The sequence below is a fragment of the Phasianus colchicus genome, chromosome 21, assembly GCF_987193195.1.
Source record: "Phasianus colchicus chromosome 21, bPhaCol1.hap1.1, whole genome shotgun sequence".
Taxonomy (NCBI): Eukaryota; Metazoa; Chordata; class Aves; order Galliformes; family Phasianidae; genus Phasianus; species Phasianus colchicus.
This window is the reverse complement of record NC_143456.1, coordinates 6350281-6369968: the sequence shown is the minus strand read 5'-3', so window position 1 is coordinate 6369968 and position 19688 is coordinate 6350281. Positions and strand designations below refer to the sequence as shown.

General features: G+C 54.1%; 1 protein-coding gene across 8 annotated transcripts in view; it reads left to right on the top strand.

Annotated features, from left to right (window-relative positions):
* Window positions 1–19688, top strand: part of SMG6 (SMG6 nonsense mediated mRNA decay factor) — a 90726-nt gene that overhangs the window by 22777 nt on the left and 48261 nt on the right. For all 8 annotated transcript variants that reach the window (XR_016459197.1, XM_031591707.2, XM_031591705.2 and 5 more), the window contains exons 9-10: window positions 561–622; window positions 3644–3789. Coding sequence is in view for 7 of the 8 variants with exons in the window: in XM_031591707.2 (XP_031447567.2) it covers window positions 561–622; window positions 3644–3789 (208 nt within the window). In the remaining variant the exon portion in view is untranslated. The remainder of the gene's footprint in view (window positions 1–560; window positions 623–3643; window positions 3790–19688) is intronic.

Below are 19688 nucleotides of genomic sequence, written 5' to 3'. Positions count from 1 at the left end.
GCTTATGCTGGGTTTAAATGAAAGGGTAACGCATCACCCCAAAACCCTGTGCTTATGAAAGTGGCACCAGCACGGCACAAACGAGCTCCAAACTTTGCAGCTGAGCTCGTCGCAGCAAAGCGTTAAGGAGGATTTCCCTCCCCGCCTTGACCAAAGGCTGCTTCCAGCCTCTGCGGCAACCGCTGAGCGCTGAACCAAATCGCTTCTGTTTTTCCTTTTTCTTTTTCCCATCAGTGGGAAGCGCTGCGTTCCGCTGGGTCCCGCTCGGGGAGCGGAGCGGTGCCCGGGACTGCAGCGATCAGCCCGACCCCAGCAGAGGGTGCTGTGCCTCCACCGCCCTCTCCCCGCTCGCATCCAGCTGTTTGGCACTTGCCCTCGACTGTGTGCATGATGTTTGTAAGAGTTTGGGCATGTCCATTTGGTTCCCATCTCCAGTGCCACCCCCGGCATCCAGGCCAGGTTCTTCTGTCACTGGGGACATTCTTAATTCACAGGAAATCGGGAAGAGTTTAATTGTTTTCTCCTCTCTCTCTCTCTTTTTTTTTTTTTTTCCCATGCAGCTGAACAAAAGGTTCATCCTCAGTTTTCTCCATGCCCATGGGAAGCTGTTTACCAGGATTGGGTAAGTGTGCAGGATGTTTATTTTATTTTCCTACATTACAAGTCTTTTTGGAATTTAATATTGTTAGCAACTAAGCTGTGTTTGGAGCTGAGGGCACAGGGTGTGAATTCTTGCAGGCCTAGCCTCCTGGTTCCTATTCTCCCTACCCGCCCTGCAGTCCATGATGATTAGTGTTGGGGTTTTCTTTCTCCATCTCAAGGCCTCGTGTACCAGGACCCTCTGGCACAGGCTGGGCTCAGCCAGCTGATGTGTACTCAGTAGGGACCAGAGGCTCTTTTCTCCCTTTCTTGCCTTCAAACCGTGCTCCCTCCACTTTAATCTCTGGTGTTGTCCCCTCCTCTCCCACCTCCCCCACTCCCAGCCAGCGGAGTGGTGGCTCTGGGAGCACTCAGTGGGGCACAAAGCCCAGGGGCAAAACAGCACAGTGGCAGGGAGCTGCTGTCCAGTGGCAGCCTGTTCCCTGAGCCTGTCACCTTCCCTTCCTTGGAAGCAGAAGAATGCATCACTAGCATTCTTCTGATCACTGATGCCATGATGCAGCCTGAAGCCACGGCTCTTGCTCCATGCAGTGCGCTCTTTAGTGTGGCACGTGCTTGACCTTGCACCCTTCATAAAGCAATGGAAGCAGAAGCAGAACCCCCACGTGAGGTTTGGTGATGGCATCATGTCTGTGCTTCAGGGCAGAATGTCCAGGGAGCTGCTGGTCCACAGCTCTGCCAGGCTGTGCTCGTGGCCGAGCTCTGGGCTGAGCACATGCCAGCAGGGGGATTAATGGGGATGTTGCAGTGATTGCTTGCACATTTGGCTCCCGAGACTTTTGTGAAATTAAGATGTAGTGTTAGAGGCGGTTGCTTCCCAGGACAGTCATTTAGAAAACCCAAGTATGTTTAATGGCAGAAGATCCCCTGAAGTACTTAGAAGGGAACTAGAAAGTAATAACATGACACAGGAAGAGAAATGCGTCCAGCCCTGCTAAGCAGCTTCCGTGCTTAAAATAGGTAAAAGGTGAGGAATGGCTGAGTTCTCTCTGGGCAGAATCTATAGAAATTTATCTGTGAAAAGTATGGAAAAGTTGGTGTTGAGCTAACTTTGAGCCATCTTGCTCCTAAAACCACAGGTAGGTATATTATTAAAAGTTTCTGCTCGGTTTCTTGACCAGCTGGTTCTGAACTCAGTGGGGTTGCTGCATGCCATTCCAGATGTGCTGCGGTATCCAGGCACAGCTGGTGGGGCTGAGGAAGCCCTCATTCTTCCTTGTTATTCCATGGCAATAATCTCCATCTCCTCGCTAATGACCCATCCTACAAAGGGCTCCTCCATCCCCAGCGGCCCGTCAGCCCTAGGAGGATGTTGCTGGATATGTTGGATGTGGTCTGAGATTTCTCAAAATTAGGAAGTCTTTAGAAGCAATCATTTTGCTCTCGGTCCCTGGCTGTGCCCCAGCACCAGGAAAGTTGCTTCTCTGAAAGGAAGCAATGCTTTTGTGCTGAGAGAGCTGCTCCGTTCTGCAGGGCTACTGAGTACAAGGGGCCTGTTTGTTACAGCCCACGTCTGTGGGAAGGTAATGGAGGCTTTGCATCGCTCCAGCAAACAGTGCCAAGGCAGAGGGTACCCCTGCTGCTAGGTAGAACCAGTTGTTGAAAGGCATCTGTGAAATATGGTTAAGCAGAAAGCAATTCTGTCTTTAAAAATAGACCCTACTGCTGTCCTGAAAGTCTGTTGGGGAAGCCCAGCAGAATTGCCCATGTGGGTTACCAGAAGTGGCTTGCTAATCCAGTCTGTAGCATGCTGATATCACAAGATCTGAATCTCTCAGGGGGAAGATAGAGGAAATTGCTCTGGAGGCCCTTGAGGTTGCGTGCCCTGGCTCCCGACGCTGTACCCACTGCACATTCTGGCTCCTTCCCTCCCATTGTGGGCACATGAGTTACACTGTCACTGATAAGGAGCTGGCACTTGCTGCAGACCACTGCTCATTCTTGCTGGGTCCAGCTGTGACTCGGTCCAGGACCGAGAAGGAACAGAGCAAACTCAGCAGAGGAGGCAGCAGGATAGGAGAACTATTTTTGATTTTCCCCACCGGTTTGCAAATTTTTTGGCAGCGTCTTGATATAAAGATGCCTTCAGGGGATACCAGGTGAGGGCTCCTGGGAGGGCTGTTGTGGGTAGCCACGTCACCGCTGTTTCTGTGAACTGACTGTGCGCTTTGCAGTCGGTTCCATTGCTGACCATACTTCAGCTGGGGAATTGCTGAGGATCCATCAGCTCTATAAGTAACCTCGGCTAATTCCCCGAGTGACGCCAGATGAAGAGCAGGATAAATGTGTCAGCTTTCCACGGGTGCTTGTGAGCAGTGTTGAAAGCACACCTCGTCCCCGGCGTGGCACTGCAGCTGTGTCTGATGAGCAATAGCAGCTAGCGGGACCATAGGACTGCAGGTTCCTGTCCCCTGGGCAAGGCAGGGCTCCAAATAGTGAGAGCTGACAGCTTTCTCACTGTGCTGGGAGTGGGCAGCACCAGCACAGGAGCTTGGGACAGAGACTGTTCTCTGGAGGCAGCATGTTCTTGGCCAGTGTTCAACACACTTGGAATTGCCACATCCGCAATGTGGCACCAGTGTGTGCCGTTTGCTGCAGCCCGTGTTTCTTGGGAGTCCCATGGGCTGCTCCTGGTCCAAGCGAGCTGCTGGCCTCTTGGCACCCCTCCCAGCTTGGTAGAAGTCAGTAGAAAAAAATGGTTGGTCAGAAATGACTCATAAAGGCCGTGTTTTCCTGCCAAAGGAATGCTGCCTGTTGGTTACAGAGCAATCCCTCGCTGAGGAAGGCTTCGGCTGTCTCCCTCGCACCGCCTGCACCTTCACTCCAGAGGCAGCGATTCCCCGTGGCTCTGGGATGGGCAGCAGCCCCTCAGCACCTTGTGGGGGGTCCCTGGTCCTTGGGCAAGGTGACACGGAGGGAGCTGTGCCACCCTCCCCAGGGCACAGTCTGCGTTCTGCTCTACAGCATCTCTCTCTGTCTGCAGGATGGAGACGTTCCCTGCGGTGGCCGAGGAGGTCCTGAGGGAGTTCCAGGTCCTGCTGCAGCACAGCCCCCCTCCCATCGGAAGCACCCGCATGCTCCAGCTCGTGGCAATCAACATGTTTGCAGTGTACAACTCCCAGCCCAAAGGTACCATGTGCTGCTTTAAGGGAAATGGGCTGGGGATCGCTCGTCTTTCTTTGAGCTGTGGACGGAGAAGGGTGGAGGGCACATACACAGCTGAAGTCCAACAGGGTTGGATGCCTGGAGGTGTCGGTGTGTGCAGGGATGGCAGAAGTGCCGTGGCTTGTGCTGGAAGGCCTCAGTGAGGTGTTTAATGATGTGGAGTGAGGAGGCATCACGTCCCCCTGGAGCCTGAGTCATCAGGCATGGACAGAAAGCTGTGTTCTACGGCTCTGCCCTCCCGACGCTTCGCCCAGGTCCTGCTCAGCGCCCACATTGGCACCGTGAGGGTTGGGAGGATTTGGAAGGGCCTGGCTGAGGGCAGAATGTTGTTGTCTGTGTCTATGTGGGTGGCTGAGCCGTGACATGGGAGATTCTGCTGGAGGCTATGCCCTGTGCTAAGGCACCTGGAGGATCTTGTGTCACTCATCCTCCTCCATCTGCCCAAAATGTGGGCACTGTCATTGTTGGGTTACTTAGTAGGGATGCTACCAAAGCAGAATCCTTGCCTCTGGGTTTGAAATCGTGCTTCCAAGGGGCTCCGGTGGGCACAGCAGCTGGGTCAGCCTGGGCTACATTTCTGGGACCAGGAAAGGGGTCACACTCCCTAGTTAGGGGAAGCATCATGTGGCACACTGACGACTTGAAATTTAGCTTCCAAAAACAGATGGACCTCAATCAAAGCCATCATGTGAGCAGAAGGGCTGAGCCCCGTTGTGCTACTCCTGGGTGATTTCTCCCCTGTGAGTCAGTTGTGGTGCTTGGTGGCCAAGTGGGCTGGACCACGTGGCTCCCTGTGCTGTGTGCTGCACAGGCACCATCCCTCCCCTTGGGGAAGCCCTGCGAGCCGTCAGCCCTGCTAACGAGGACGAGGACGTGCCCTCCTTCCTGCTAGGTGCCAACCAGCACCAATGTGTTTATGTCTGAGCTGCAAAGTACTTTCTGGTGATGAGCAGTGCCTGTGTGCGGCCCCCCAGTAGGTATATTAATAGCTGTTTCTGTGCTCTCAGACAGGAGCGGGTGGTAAAGAGGAAGAAATCTGTCTGGGCTGTGTAGAAGCCCCCGTGGCAAGGCTGGAAGCAATCCCAGCTCTCAGACCACTGGACTGTGCTCCTCCATCCGCAGCCGAGCTGTGGATGTGAGTGAGTGAGTGACAGAAAGGGAGCACTTCTTATCTCCTGTGCAAAATATGTCTTCTTGGAGTTTCCTGTCTCCCATGCGAGTAGTTGCCAGCTGCTCCCAGCTCTCTTATCTCTGGAGAAAGCAAACCTGCTCCTGCTCGGGACCTGTGGACCGTATAGGGAGCAGGTGGCAGTGTTGGAGAAGTGCTGTGGGTTGGATGGCACTGTGGCTGCCATCTGATGCTTTGTGCCCCCGAGGGCTCCTCGCTCTGGTGACCCTAAAACGTTGCAAGGAATATTGTTGGCAAAGCAAGTTCTGTTGTCAGCACAAACACTCCGGTGGTCTCTGAGCACTCGTGTGCTGAGTGCTGGCAGAGCCCGTGCTGGGCTCAGTGCCGACGCAGTGTTACTGAGAAGTGCTGGGAGCTGGGTGCAGAAGGGGAAGGGGGGGAAAAAAAAGCAAGCAAAGAACCTGGAGTTTAAAAGGCAAGCGAGAAAGCTGGCTGAGTTATTACCAATTGCCCAGCACGGAGCAGTGAGGGTGTTGGCTCCTTCCCCGCTGTGTGGGATGCTGTGGGCAGAGGGCAGACTGGAGCATGTGGCAAAGGGCTGTTGGGAAGGTGCGGGTTTCCATTTCCCAGCACATGAGTCACCTCGCCGGGCTGCAGCTGCATGGGCAGCAATTGGGTGCAGAGGGGATGCAGGGAGCAGTTCTGCCTTGTGTGCATCCTGACTGCCAGGAAGCCCTGCTGGGAGCAGCGCTTGCTGGAGGCAGGGCTTGGCTGGGTGAACTCCATGGGGCTGTATCTAACCCTGCAGTTGGACCGAGTGACCTCTAGAGATCCCCTCCTACTGCAATCCTCCTGCAAATCCGGGATCGGAGCTGCTGTGTCCTTCCCATGGCACAGCTCTGTCTGACGTTCGCTGCGAGCTGTCAGTAGCAGGAGATGTGTGTGTTTGGGGGCAGTGAGGGAGGTCTGTCTGAGAGCCTCCTCTCCTCACTGTCCGGGGGCAGATACCTCTTGGGGCAGATGCTCCCTCCCTCCCCTCCCATGTATTTCCATTCTGTGGGGCTGCAGCTGCTCCTGAGAAACTTGAGGGCTTATTTGCTTGCCCCCCCTGTGTTGTCTAATGAGTCCCTGGTGGTGGGATTGGGGGGTTCTGCTAGCACTTGTGGGGTGGTGTTGCAGGCAGTCTTGACATGGAGAATTTTGCATACTTTAATTCATTGCCAGTTAACACAAATTTCTAATCTCTGACTTGGGTATTGAAAAAATACAGAAGTATTACTAATCAAACTCACTTCAGTAAATACCTCTTCTCTTTCTTCCTCAGACTGATGCCAGACACCCACCGTGCTATTTCCTTACTCTCAGCTTCCCTCAGTTTCACTGCAAGTTGTGCTCAATTTGTCCCAAGTCCTTCAGCAGCATGGCAGGCTGGTGGCTCGTGCAGAGTGGTTTCTATCTGCTGCTCTTTGCTCTTCGCTCATTTTCCTTTGCCCCTGCATCGCAGTGTTTGCAATAATGTCTCCTCCTGCAACTACTGTTTTCTGAAATCTGTCTTTGCAAAGATGGCCCTGTGCCCATCTGACTATTTTTGGGGGGTAGAGCTGAGTACAGCCCTATGCCTGGTGCTGGCAGCAGGGCTTTGCTCATCATGCCGGAGCAGGAGCTGGTTGCAGCTGCCCTTGCAACGCTGGGAAGACCCCAGGAAATGGATTGGGGCTGTTGTTTTCTCTGCCAGAGGAAGCCAAAGAATTCCCACATGAAGCATTCCCCTGCTATTCAGCACCAGACAACACACTGCTCCCTGGGAGCCCAACCTCCCTATTGGTGATGGGGACATGCAGCTGGCTGGTCCTCTGACCTCCTGGCTGCCTTATGGCCGGGCAAAGGTGGGACAAGGGTGCTGGTAGCCTGTGGAGCAAGGAGAGCCCACCCATGGGATGGAAGCAGAGAGATGGGTGCTCTGTGTGGCTGGGATGTCCCGTTGCTGGAGCAGCCTCACATTGTCACCAATACATCGCAGGGTGTTGGTGGTTACCAAGGGTTTGGGTTCTCCTGGGCTCCAGCCTCTTCACGGGGTGGCCCTTTTAACAGTTTGGTAGCCATCTGCACCATCAGCTAACAGAGAAGTTTGGATCCCTTTATCCCAACCACAAACACTCCAAGCATTTTAATTTTTTTTTAATTCTGTAATTTGGGGAAATAAAACTCTGGTTTCTGCAAAGACTAATTGAAGCCGTGCTTGCGGCAGGGGCATCTCGGTGAGGGGAGAGAGAGAAACCCCCTCCCAGCCCATCTGTGCCCAATTTACTCCGATCTGGCCTCTCTGAGGCTTTTTTCTTTCTCTCTCTCTTTAATAATTTGTTTTATAATTCCTGGAATCAAACCCATCTCAGACACACTGTTTTATTTTACTGTATTATTGGATTATACTTCCTATAAATCACTGGATGTTATTCATAGGCCACCACCAGAATAACTTCCCCTCTCCCCCCGACAGGCCCGCATTCCAAACAAGCGCACACCAAAGTGGGGGTGCAGCACGGGGCACCCTAGAGACACTTCCCGGAAATCCCAGCAAATTTGCCTGGCTGTGGGTGTGAAGCATCAGGCTGCAGCACCTGGATGCCTTCTGGCACTCCCAGGCCTGTCGCATTGTGCTGTGTGGAGTTTGTTAGGAGGTCGGGCTTAGGTGGAAGGAGGGGGGGCTGCCATATGTGCATCCTCAGCACATGCCGTTGGGGGGGGAAGTTGCATCCCTTGGGGCTGAAGGAGCAGAGGCGTGCAGGGAGGCTGTGGCTGAGCCCTGCTGCCAGAGGGGGCTTTGGGCAGAGCAGGGTGGCCGTGCTGGTTGAGGGGGGAGGGAAACCTGTCGCTTGGGCAGCAGGTCGCAGGGAGCATTTGTGAAAGCAGCTGGGGTCAGGCTGCCCTCTGGGAGCAGAGCGAGGGCTGGCTTTTGGTGCTAGAGAATAAGTTGAATGCTGGTGAAGCAAGGTGGGAGGATTCACGACCTGCTCCCTGCTGCGAGGTCAGAGCAGCCTGTGTCCCTTTGCACTGCCATGCTGCGTGAGATCGGTCAGTGCTGCACAGCCCATTGCTGCAGAAGCGCTCAGGCTCACGCAGAACTGTTTTTCTGCGTCTGAGTGCTCACTAATTATAGCTCTTGCAAAGGTTTTCAAACGTTGCACGGTCCTGCTTGATGCTTGAAGACCTACACCAGCTTCTTGCCCAAATCTCCCTGGTAGGTGGGATCCACACGTTGGTGGAGATCAGCTGCCGGCTCCTTGCAGGCATAGGTCTGTCCTCCCTCCTCCTGCCGTGGATGCTCAGCCCCAGCACGGCTGCAGAGAGGCACTGGACCCCCAGGATTCAGACCATGTTTGCTGTGAGCAGCTGCTCTGCTGCCGTCCTGCCACCGCACGGCCCTGCTCTGCCTGCAGCGCGTTTCGCTTTGCTGACCGCAGCTGCTCAGCCTCATAAGCTAAAACATGAACCCTTAAAATATCCCCGGAGATGCTGCAGAGGGTGGTGGTGGCAGAACTGGGCTCCGTCTCTGACCATCTCCGCAGTGCTGGTTTGGTTTCCGATGGTTGGACCCCAGCTTTGCTCAGAGCGGAGTGCAGCATCAGAAAAAGTCTTGGAGGGAGCGTGTAGCACTGTGCTGCTGCACTCACATCTCAATGGCTTCTCGTGAGATTCTGACCACATCTCGCATGTTGGAGCGGACTGGGTTCTGATTGCAAGGGAGTCCAGTGCATATGAGTGAGTTTAAAAATAAAGCAGTGCTGTGGACGGCTGCTTCGGTTTGGTGGAGTTTTAAAATTAGGCACAAAGCAAAGTTTAATAAACCTCAGGCTCTAGATAGCAGAAGCAGCAACTTGATCTTCCCCTGTCTGGGGAGCAGAGCAGTGTCATTTTCTCATCATTTGCCTCCTTGCATGGTTAAATGTGTGTTTCCCCCATGTCTGGGCAGCTCTGCCATCTGTGCCAGCTGAGGGCACAGCAAATGGGAGATGAAGGATTCTCCTAGGGTTTCTCCCATTGTATGAGCTCCTGTCTCACCAGTGCAGCAGTGGTCCTGGAGCTTGCAGTCCTTCCACTTCTCCCTGGGGCCTTGTATTTGTAATGCAAACCCTCGCTGCAGGGAGGATGGAGCTGAGCAGTGGTGGGGCTTGGCTTGTCACACAGCAAGTGTGCACTGAAGTGTCTGCACTGAGGTCACCAGCGTGCAGCTGGCAGTGACAGCATGCCACTGCTGCAGAGCTGCAGCTTTAGCAAGGTGGTGGCAGGCCTTCAATGGAAGGAAGCAATCCTTAAATTCATCCTTCTCCTCCTTTCACGTTGCTGCTCTTTTTTGCTTCAGGTTTGAGTTTGAAGTAGGAGAGGATCCATCTTCCTCTGCATTGCAGTGCTTGTGTGGAGGCTCTCCAAAGCTGCTGGGTACAGAAAGGTCACCGACTGCTTGTGGCCACGTCCAGGTTTGCAGGACAAGGCTGACATGGCACGAGCGTGCGTGACACCCACACTGCTTGTGTCAGCCTGCCTCTTCCTGTGCTCACACAGCACCGTGGAGACCACGCACGTGTCCGGAGGTGGCAGCTGGCCCTCCTGGGCTTCTCTGAGTGCCTGGAGAGGCTGGCACGGGAACTGCAGGCGCCTTTCCTTCGGGGGAAGGAAGCTGTCTCGGAGTGAGACTTTGCATCAGCAAAGTTCAGGTAGCATGCATTTGGCCCAGACGTGTCTCAGAGCCTCGCTCCTGGGCTCTTGAGGCTGGTGGCAGCAATGTTTAGACCAAAGTCTTCCTTTGCTTATTCCCCTCTGTTTCCTGTTTAAAAGGCAGATTGTCACATATTTGGGGATTTATTTACCGTAATTGGAGTTATTTTCCTGGCTGCTGGCTTCTGCCCTCTGATGCAAGACTCCTCAGCGAGATGTGTGTCCAGAAAGCCATGTGACTTTTTTTCCCCTTGCCCCAAGTGCCAGCAGGAGATGCAATAAGCACCGCGCTGCAGGGAATTTCCACTTGCAGTTCAGGTTTCTGAAATGTAGCTGTCAGCTTCGGTGGCAGGAGATGGAGCGGGGCTTTGTGGCAGGGAAGGGGAAGGTTTCCAGTGAAACAGCACTCACTGCTGTGTGTGTGTGTGTGTGTGTCAGACTCTCCAGCCTGAGCGCAGCAAAAGTCCCCGTTGAGCAGCGCTGGATGAGCTCAGCGGGGCTCCTGCCCGCTCTGCCTGTCACATGAGCACATCCTTACTGCTGCCCTTGAAGCCGTTCCACCAAACGATACCGAGATCTCATTTCAGGGTAACAACTAGAGGGAAATGATTTGTAATCCCCAAGCTCGAGTCTGCTTTGCAGCCAAGCTTCTGCCGCCCGAGCAGCAAGTCGGAGCAGGGCCGGAGACGCGCCAAGCTGTGTGCACGTGGCTGTGCCACCAGGCCATGGGCTGGAACACATGTGCTGCTGCTCGCTGCGATGGAGCAGCTCTGCTGTGTGCAAAGGGAGGGCAGGAAGCAGAGCGTTGGCACATGGTGTCCCCAGTGCTCCTGCTGCGTGGTGAGGAAGGAGGTGCCCGCTGCGGCCGTGCCTCGGCACAGAGGGGTGCTGGGGAGTGGGGTCTTGCCAGGTGCAGCGGTTGGGTGAGGCTTCAGATGTTTGTACCGTGACAGGAAATCCTCTCACTTTTAAAGAGATGTTTCTGAGTCTTTAATGTGAGTTGCGCCTTTGATTTCCTCGCGCTTCTAAGCAACACCGAGTCAATTACTGTCTTTCTATTTAATTCTCCGAGAGAACATTGTATAATTAGGCTAATTATGGTGCTTTGTGAAGTTGTAAAACTCTTGATTGAGCTTGCGGGGTTGTTTTAAAGCGTGCCAGGTGCAGCAAGGCGGGCTGCCCGCCCCGTGCCCGCTCCCCGTGTGGGCTCAGCTGCACTGTGCCAACTCACTGAGCTTCAGCTCCTGCCCCAGGGCTGCCCACTGCCGAGCACCCCTCCTGCAGGGCCAGGGCTGGCCTTGGTTCCCCCTGCTCATGGCACAGTGCAAATGTCCAGCACTGGGCAAGCTTCTGCAGGGATGCAGGGAGTGAGCAGCCGTTGGGGACATGGGGGGAAATCTTCTTTCCCAATGCTCAGTCCATAACAGCAGCATGACTGGGGATGTGTTTCTACTCATATGTGTGTCTGAGGATAGGAGGTGTCCCCCATGCAGGTTTATCTATGGAGACCTTTGATTTTCCATGGTTAGTGTGTGCCCTTGGCTGTATGGACCCGCACGTTAGGCTCTGCCCATGTTACCCAATGGGCTTTGCATTGGAAAAATGAGAACTGGTTCCATTTGACTTTCAGCACTCACCTTTCTATGGAGGTGTTGCAGCCTGGTATTGCAGCCAGGACACAGTAGGGCCGTTGAACCCCAGCATGGAAGGTTTGCGTTCCAGCAAGCTGAAGGCAGTGTTTGCTGTGCCTTGCAGTGGCTGTGCTTAGCGTGACCATAGGACAGCATGCAGAGGGCACAGTGACCATCGCACGGATGGAACAGACCTGGCATGCATCATTACATCCCACATGGGCAGCAGTCACAAGCCAGCCCACGTACCCCATAGACCCATTTGGCAACCCCATTATCCCCTACCACAATAGGTACCCATAGGGGCAGCCCTGCCCACAGGCTCCCTTCTCCCTTCTGCATCTCCAATCCCCGAGCTCCCGATGCTCAGAGAAGGGCAGCTTGCGCAAGCATCGCCTGCTCTCCAGATAGCATCCCAGAGAGGAGAGGCTCCAGCTGCCAAGCTCACTTTGGGAACAGCACAAACCCATCCGCGCTGAGCCCGGGGAGCCAAGCTCTGACCCGGCCCTGCACAGTACAGCCAGCGGGGCCCCCAGCCCGCTTTGGGGAGCGGCTCGGCCACATGTGCTGTGCCTCTCGAGGCCAGCAGGCAGGCAGGCAGGCAGAAGAGGAGGAAGTGATGCTCTCAGGCCCATCTGCGCGGGGCTGAGACGCGCTGCAGCTGGTGCGAGGCCCTGGCAGCTCTTGGAGCTGCCGTCTGCTGGGGTTTGCTGCTGTCTACGTTGAAACGCGGCGTTGGGGAGGGGGGTCGGTGGCACAGTGCCAGGCCCCGTTGCTTGGCCTTCTCTCCTCCTCCTCCTCCTCCTCCCTCCATGCTTTAAAGTCACATTTCCAGGCCAGACATAGAATTAATCTCTGGGCACTTCACATTGCTGGCAGAGCGAAGCAGGATGTGGGATCTTTTTTTCTTTCTTTTTTTTTTTTTTTTCTTTCTTTTTGCGCTCTCTCTCTCTCTCTCTCTCTCTCTGCGTCTTGGCTGACTTTTTTACCTCTCGAAGAATTTGGAAGGGCCGTGAGATTCCCCCCGCCCCCCCGCCTCGGTGCCGTGCAGTTTTTCAGCACGCTGATCACCCTGCTGTGGCTTCACCCTAATAGATTTCATATGCTGACACAGTTGACATCAGTACCAAACTATTTTACATGTGATCTGGTGTATTTCCTGAGGAAATCTGCAAGATATTTATTAAGAACTAATAAAATAAACCTCTCCATGAGCTTTTAGGTAGTTTTCAATTTTTCATGTCTCTCTCGTTTCCTCTTATCAATGAGTTTCTATTTTCTCCCTCCTCTCTGACCATCGCGAAAGGAAACAAAAATAAATGTTTTAAACCGTTCCTGAATGGACACTGGGAATATTTCTGTAGTGATGTATTAGCAAAGTCGTATTTTTAGTGCCGTATTGTCAAGACTAAAAATATCCCGCCGCAGTGCATCCTTTTTATAGGTCTTTGTGTGTGTTGTGCGCGTTGAGTTTGCACCAGCGTGGAAGGGTCCGTCTTTGTACCGCTGCAGCGTTCCCTCCCTGTCGCAGCTGGACTCCATTAGGCCTTGAAAATTAAAGTAATCCTGCTTAAGAAAGAGAAATTAATCACTGCAGCAGAGCCGCGTTCCCCCAGCTGAGCCGGGATACCTGCGTGGCAGCGCTGCTTTGAGACTCTCCATCAGCCCGGCGCTGCGGAGACGGTCCAGGGTGATGTGCGAGGGCTGCAGGCACCTGTGGGGCTCCTGTTTGTGCTGTAGCACCAGGATGCGAGTGCTCAGGGCTGGGAGCTGGGATATTTTGCGTCGTTCGCAGGAATTTTTACATTTTGGCTTGCGCACCCGTCTCTTTCAATTAACTGTATGGGTAACAGAGAGGTGAGGTGGGAGCGGGGCTCGGGGGGCTGCCTTCCTTCTGTCCTATGGGCAGGAGGACCCTGCTGTGAGGGCAAGCAACCACACTTGGCTTTCCGATATCGTTTCTAAAGTGGAATGTGTTCGCTGCTCTGATAGTGGCGGCCTTAGGGCTGGCTTGGCACTGCAGGCAGCAGGCATCCTGCTTTGGGGATGCGCGTCGGTGAGCTTGGGGACACCTGGCACTGGGGACCCCTCGTGCCATCTGCTGGCACACAGGGCTGAGCATTCCCTCACCGCCCCGCACGTCTGCAGCGCTCTGCTTCCCGTCGAGCAGTTCAGCGAAAGCAGTAATTAGGGCCCGTAAAATTTTATTTTATTAGCGAGAAGTGTTGGTGGGTAATTGGCCATAATTTGAACCCAGCCAGATTGGAGATTAATAAAAAAAAAAATAGGAGCAATCTCTTTACCAGAAGCGGCAGGGCTGTTAGCCCTGATCCCTGCCAGGGCGGGTGGGACGGGATGGCGGCTGCGCCTGTGCCGTACCCGTCCTGGAGGGTGTTTGACACTGGCATTGGAAGAAAGGAAACCTTATTTTCCAAGAACTCTGCTCTTTCTCAGCTTGATAAGTATTTAAAATAAAAGCTGCACAATTGGAATTGGCAGAGCATCCTCATTCTTTTGTCTGTCTGTTTATTTTTTTCCCCTCATCCCTCGACATGTGTGCTACAGCCCACGGTTGCTACACCCCGAAGAACCGCAGCCCCGCGGCTCGGCAGGCGCTGCCCACCCCGGCCTGGCTCTTTGAAGCCCAGCAGAGCAGCGGGGCCCTGGACCCTTCCCAAAGTCAGGGGGCACGGAGGTAACGCTACAAAACGTGCTTTTCCAGCCCCTTTAACTCGCAGGGCAGCAGAAGCAGGAGTCGAGCTGTGGCTGTGCTGCATGGCCCCGAGCATCTCGCTGTTTGCAGGCTTTGTTAGAGCAGTCGGAATGCAGCCAGCAGAGGAGCATCCGTGTGTCCACTGCAGCAGCAATGTGAGCAATCAGCACCTTCTCCACTCAGTGCATGTGGCTGAGCTGAGCCCTGCACACACGGCTGTCACGCCGTGTGAATCACACCCGGGAGCTGCTTCAGGTTACTAGTCCTGGGTGTTGCTTCAGGTTAGTAGTGCTTGTTTGCGCTTGGCAGCCTGGGCTGGAACCCGGTGGAACCGTTTCCCAAAGAATATTTTTGGTTTGAAAACTGAAGGTCAGCAGTTCGCAGGCGCCGCGCTCGCAGCCAGCTCTGTGGTTCTCCTCGTGCCACCGGGCCAGCAGCACTTGAAATCCCGATCAATCGATCTGCAACAATATGAAACCACGAGCGGGGCTGCCAGATAAAACTCCCCGTCTCGCCCCTTTTTCCCCACCCAAAGTGTCTTGCTGCCCATATCCCCTTTCTTGCTGCCTGTCTCCTTCCCTCCCTCTCGGCTGTGTATTGGACTTTTTGTCTATCTTTTTCCATCTCTCTGTCTCTTTTCATAACAGTTTTTAATAATGTTTTAGTTAGTTCCAGCCTTTTCCCTCAATGGATCCCATTGGAAAATGCATTTGAAAGGAAACAGTTATACACTTCCCTTCCTTTGAAACTCTGTTGGCACCTTTTCCAGTGCAGTAAACCATACAACATGGATTTTCAAAGTTTCCAAACACAGACATGCTGGCGTTAAATTTATGAAAAAATATTTTATTCGACTGTATAGTAACTGTGAGTCTCTGAGCTGCTGGTCACAGTGAAACCAAAGCCCGCTTTGGAACTGCAGCAGGTTTTTGAATCTGTGCAGGGAACGTCGCAGTGCTGGAGCTGGGATGCTGAAGGGGTGTTGTGAGCTGAGCACGGCGGGTCGGGGCTCTTCTCCTTGCACATGGGAGTGGTGTAACCACGGCATCCATGAGTCGTGCCAACCCTGGCTCAGATCGCAGGAGAAAAGAGGATTTTGGCCCGGAGGCAGTGCGTGCCTCGTGCTTGTTGGTGGTGAGGAGGTTAATGGTGGTGGTTAATCCAGGTGTTTGGGGGGCTGTGGTGTTTGGGACCCGAGGTCCGGCTCCGTGTGAGCTGTCGGAGCACTGAGATCATATTTTCTAATATCGGGGCTCGGATGTTAGACTTCCTGGAATCGGTTCCCTGTGTGCTGTGGGTTTGTGCCTGCGGTTTCAGCCCTGCCAGCAGGGAATTGCTCACCCGACACCTGAGAACCTTCCTATGCGTGGCACTGCTCGGAGCAGAGTTTGTTCCAAATTTCCACAGGAGGAGCACACAGCCCCCATTCACCGCCGGTGCTTGGATGGGTGAAGCTGGCCGTGTCCGTGTGCGTACCATTGCAAACCTCAGAGTGTTCTGCAGCTCCTCACCCGCCAGAGGTGTGCTGTCATGCAGACAGGGCTCTCTGGCAGAGCAGATGATGACGTGGCCAGAAGACCCTGGGCTCTGTTTTGCTGTTGTGCCATCCCTTGTGTAAAACTCCTTTCCCTTCCCATTTCTGCAGAGAACTCGTTGGTTGCTTTCACCATCCTCAGGTCCAAACAACTGGATGGCAAAAACTTGCTTCTGTCTTGGTTTATGCCTTCTGCACGGTGTCTCTAACGCATAGATATATATATATCTATAATGAATAATGAGTGTTCTAGATTTTGAGTGCTCACCTTGAAATACAGGAGATGGAGGTGTCCTGAATGCGTTGTCTTCCACGGGTTTCATTCATCTTCAGTGCAGGGCTCTCATTAGCCATGGCTGTAGCTGCGGTTGTCCACGTCTGCAAATCTGATCCCCTCTGTGTCACTTCTGAGCTCTTAGGGATGTTCAAATACTGATGTGATGTGATGTGATGTGAGTGTGGGCCAAGTGACTTCTGGGTCCGCTTGGGAGCGTGTGACCAAGGCAGGGACAGAACCGAGGTCTCCTGTAAAGCACTGAGCCATCTCCATTCCCCAAACACAGTGTTTTTCTGCAGTCCTCAGCCTTACTGTGTTCATGTTTCAGCACCTGAGAAGGGTTCTGCAGGAGGGTCTCTGGCAACCATTCATTTCTGTGTCAACTGGAAAAGCCAGCGTGAGGACGGATAAAGTGATACCCCAGTAGGGCAACCTTGTGGTGTCCAAGTGCAATGAGCTTGGCTTGAACTTGCATGGTCTGCTCTAAATCTGGTATTGCTGACCTCTGAATGCTCAACGTTGTGTCTGCTGGACATTTATTTTCTGTAGGGATGGGTTGGGGTGGCAGAAGCACTCCCAGGCCCCTCAGCCAGCCCCTGCCAAGCTGCTGGGTCCTGCTCCAAAGTGCGAAGGTGCTGGGGATTTCACTGCAATGGTCGAAGAATTTTGAACTTGAGAAGAACAATATATTTTCCCTAACCTCATTCTGGCAAATGGCTGAAGTTTTTTCGATGAAATTTTCCCAATAAATTTAGCTCGAAGAAAGCTTTTGGCATGAGGGATCTCAGCCTAAATGGTTAAAGTTTGGCAAAGTTGTTAGGAACTAAAAACAGGGGCTTATAATGGAAAGTGTTAGGTAAGCCCCAGTGTAGGCACTGTGTCTGGGTTGTGCCCTTCTCACAGGAGTGTCTGAGTGCTGGGAGGGTACAGCATGGCACTGTCACCACCCAGAGGGGCTGCTGCAGGGGGTGAGGAGGCATTTTGGGTCTGGGGGCGAGGGGTCTGGGCTTTGCTGCCTGGTAGAGGAAAGCAGGGGCCACAGACTTGGCTTTGCGTTCTGGCGTTTGCTTTGCAAACTGACCCAGCGGAGCTTGGGTCCCTCAGGAAGCTGTAAAAAGAAGAGCAGCAGCAAATGAGTGAATGTGTTGAAACGGAAGCTCCTCACTTTGCTGTTCCTGCCCCATCAAAGGCGGCTCTCTCCGAGCGCTCCTGTCTGCAGGCTCTTTCTCTCATTAACTTTCCCTCCAGGCACGGAGCGCTCACACCAGCAGAGGCACGTTGCAGGCTGCCTGCTCCAGCACAGCGATTGTCCTGCTACAACTTCACTCCGGGCTGGAATAAACCTCTGGGGAAGCCCTGTTCACACCTCCTCCCACTGTAAATAACATCTGACACAGTGACAGCCGGGCTGGGATGCATGCAGTGCTTTGTGGTGCTGCCTGGCTGCCTGCTCTCTGAGCACGAGGACACAGGGATGCATGCTGCCCTTGCTGCCCGTGCGGGTGAGGCTGTGGCTCTATCTGTGTTTGGTCAGGAAGGATGAAAGATTGTGCAGACTAAGGGGTTTTGGCTATCAGGCTGCATCGTCCTGTTGTATATGTCTGTATCCTGCCTCACTGCAGTGCGCCTCGTTCCTTTTTATGCTTCTAGTGTCTGTGTTTGTTCTCCTTTTGGTGTACCCTCACAGGGTGCCCCGATTCGTTCAGATGTACTCTGTGCACAGCCCTGCTCGTGTCTTGCACCCTTTTGCCCTTCACACCACTTCGGCCCTATTCTGCTCATGCATCCTGCAGCAAGATAGCCAGGCTGGTCTGGAGCCGTACTGCCATGCCAACCTGGATTAACACACTTTCTTAGGAGCTGTTCAGGAGCTGTGCACATTTGGGCTGTTTCTGACCCTGCACAGGATGGTGCATATCCAGAAGTGACTCTGCAGCCTCACCGGGCTGCAGGGTGCAACCCAAGGTCCTGGCCCCGCCGCCAGGGTCAGCACCCCAAGCACATTGAGCTCTGAAGTGCTGTTCAGTGCAAGTGGAAATGGCTTCAATCTGTGTTTTGACTGATGGGTCTTTTCAGGAAATTTCTGAGAATAACATTTCTAAAAATGGCTGCTTCTTTCCACTGATATTTCCTGGAAAAGGCCGCAGTTAATTTTAAACCACTATCCTTTTCCCTTTTCAAGTGGAAATGGCTCTGAGCTTGTCCCCGAGGCTAGTGTCATTCTTTGTGCCCTAGCCTGAGTCGTGCAGCTGTGGAACAATGTGCTGCTCCCTGGGCTCCTCTTGCAGGACAGGTCAGTTTGTAGGGCTGCAGAACTGGGGGGTCTGGGGGGCACACTCAGTGCATCAGCCATCCCTATAGATTGGAGTTGGCTGGCAGCAAGCAACAGCCCCGGGGTGCTGGGAGAGCATGGCTTCCTCTGTGGCTCTCGGGCAGGCTTGTTGCTTGGGGTGGGAATATGTCATTAATTTTTATACCTTCCCCTGTAAACCATCGACCCTTTTTATGATGTCATGAGGGATTCCTTAATTTTGCAGCTGCTTCCTGGTTACGTCAGAGAAGAGCCTCCCGTCCTCGAGCCCAGCGCTGCAGTCCAGAATGGCTGGAAACAAATGAAGTGTTGAATATCTAATGGCTTCCACAGGGAGAGCTGCTCCATCCTCCCCAGGCCCCCAGCATTCCTCACCTCCCTCCCTCGGACAAGATGGGGTTTCAGTGCAGAGCAGAAGGAGCTGTGGGCTCCTGGGCAGCTCTGGGAGTGCGTGCAGCGGGTCTGGGTCCTGTGGCTGAGACCCCTGTGGGGCTTTCTGCCTCTCTGTAGGACAGCTTGCTGCAGGGAGATGGGACGATGTGAAGTGGCTCTGGGAGGGCTCTGCGTGCAGGTGCTGGTGTCTGCTTGGCTGCAGGGCTGCGTGTCCTCACTGCTGCCTGTAAATGTGGGGTCGGGGAGCATCCTTCCAGGAAAGCTGCCCGGTGCTCTTTGCAGGGCATCAGCCATGAGTGTGTGAGTGGGTTCCCAGGCTCCTTGGAGGGCAGATGAGTGCGTGTGTGACTCGCTGTTCCCAGCCAGATCTGGGAGTGCCCATGACTCACTGCTCCTCTTCGAGGGGGTGGCAGGGAAATGCCCCGCAGCCCTGAGCATCCCCGCTCTGCTGGGTTGTGTCCCGTTCCCAGCAATGCTGCTGTCCTTGCCCACTTCCTGCAGCCAGCTCCATCCCGGTGGGCTGCCAGCAGTGTGTCTGGCAGAGTGTGACTCATGGGAAAAACACTCACACTCGTGGGGCCGAGTGATAAGAGAGCAACCAGATTGCCTTCAGGTGGTGTCAGCATGGTGGTCACCAGGCTCTCTCCTTCCCCACAGGGCAGCAGCTGGCTGGTGAGTCAGCTGTCTGTGCTGAGCTGCTGACACATCCACCAGCGAGCCTTAGGCAGGGCTCACCCACAGCCTGTATCATCCTCAGGGCTGTGCCTGGAGAGCTGTTTGCTCAATTGCCTTTGCTTACGGTCCTTAGAGCATCACCATGGAAGGTGGGTTCAGCTGTTGCTCCCACGGAGCAAAGCCCCATCCTTGTGTCGGCACCACTCCAGGCTTCCCAGCCCAGAGCAAAGCTCAGGGTAATAAAGATGGGGAGGCCAACATGGAAAGCATCTTGCTGGAGCCCTTCTGACCCTTGGCTGGAGCAGTCCAGTTCCCTGAATCAAAGCGACCTGCTCTCCTTTGAGCCTCTGCTAACGCCTGGTGGCAGCCTGTGTTTTAGCCATGCAGGATTCACCACTCCTCATGCTGTGTGCTAGCTGGGATGGAGGCAGGAGCGCAGACACACCGTGTGCTGCCTGGGAGCTGCTGCAGCTCCTTGCCCCTCGCT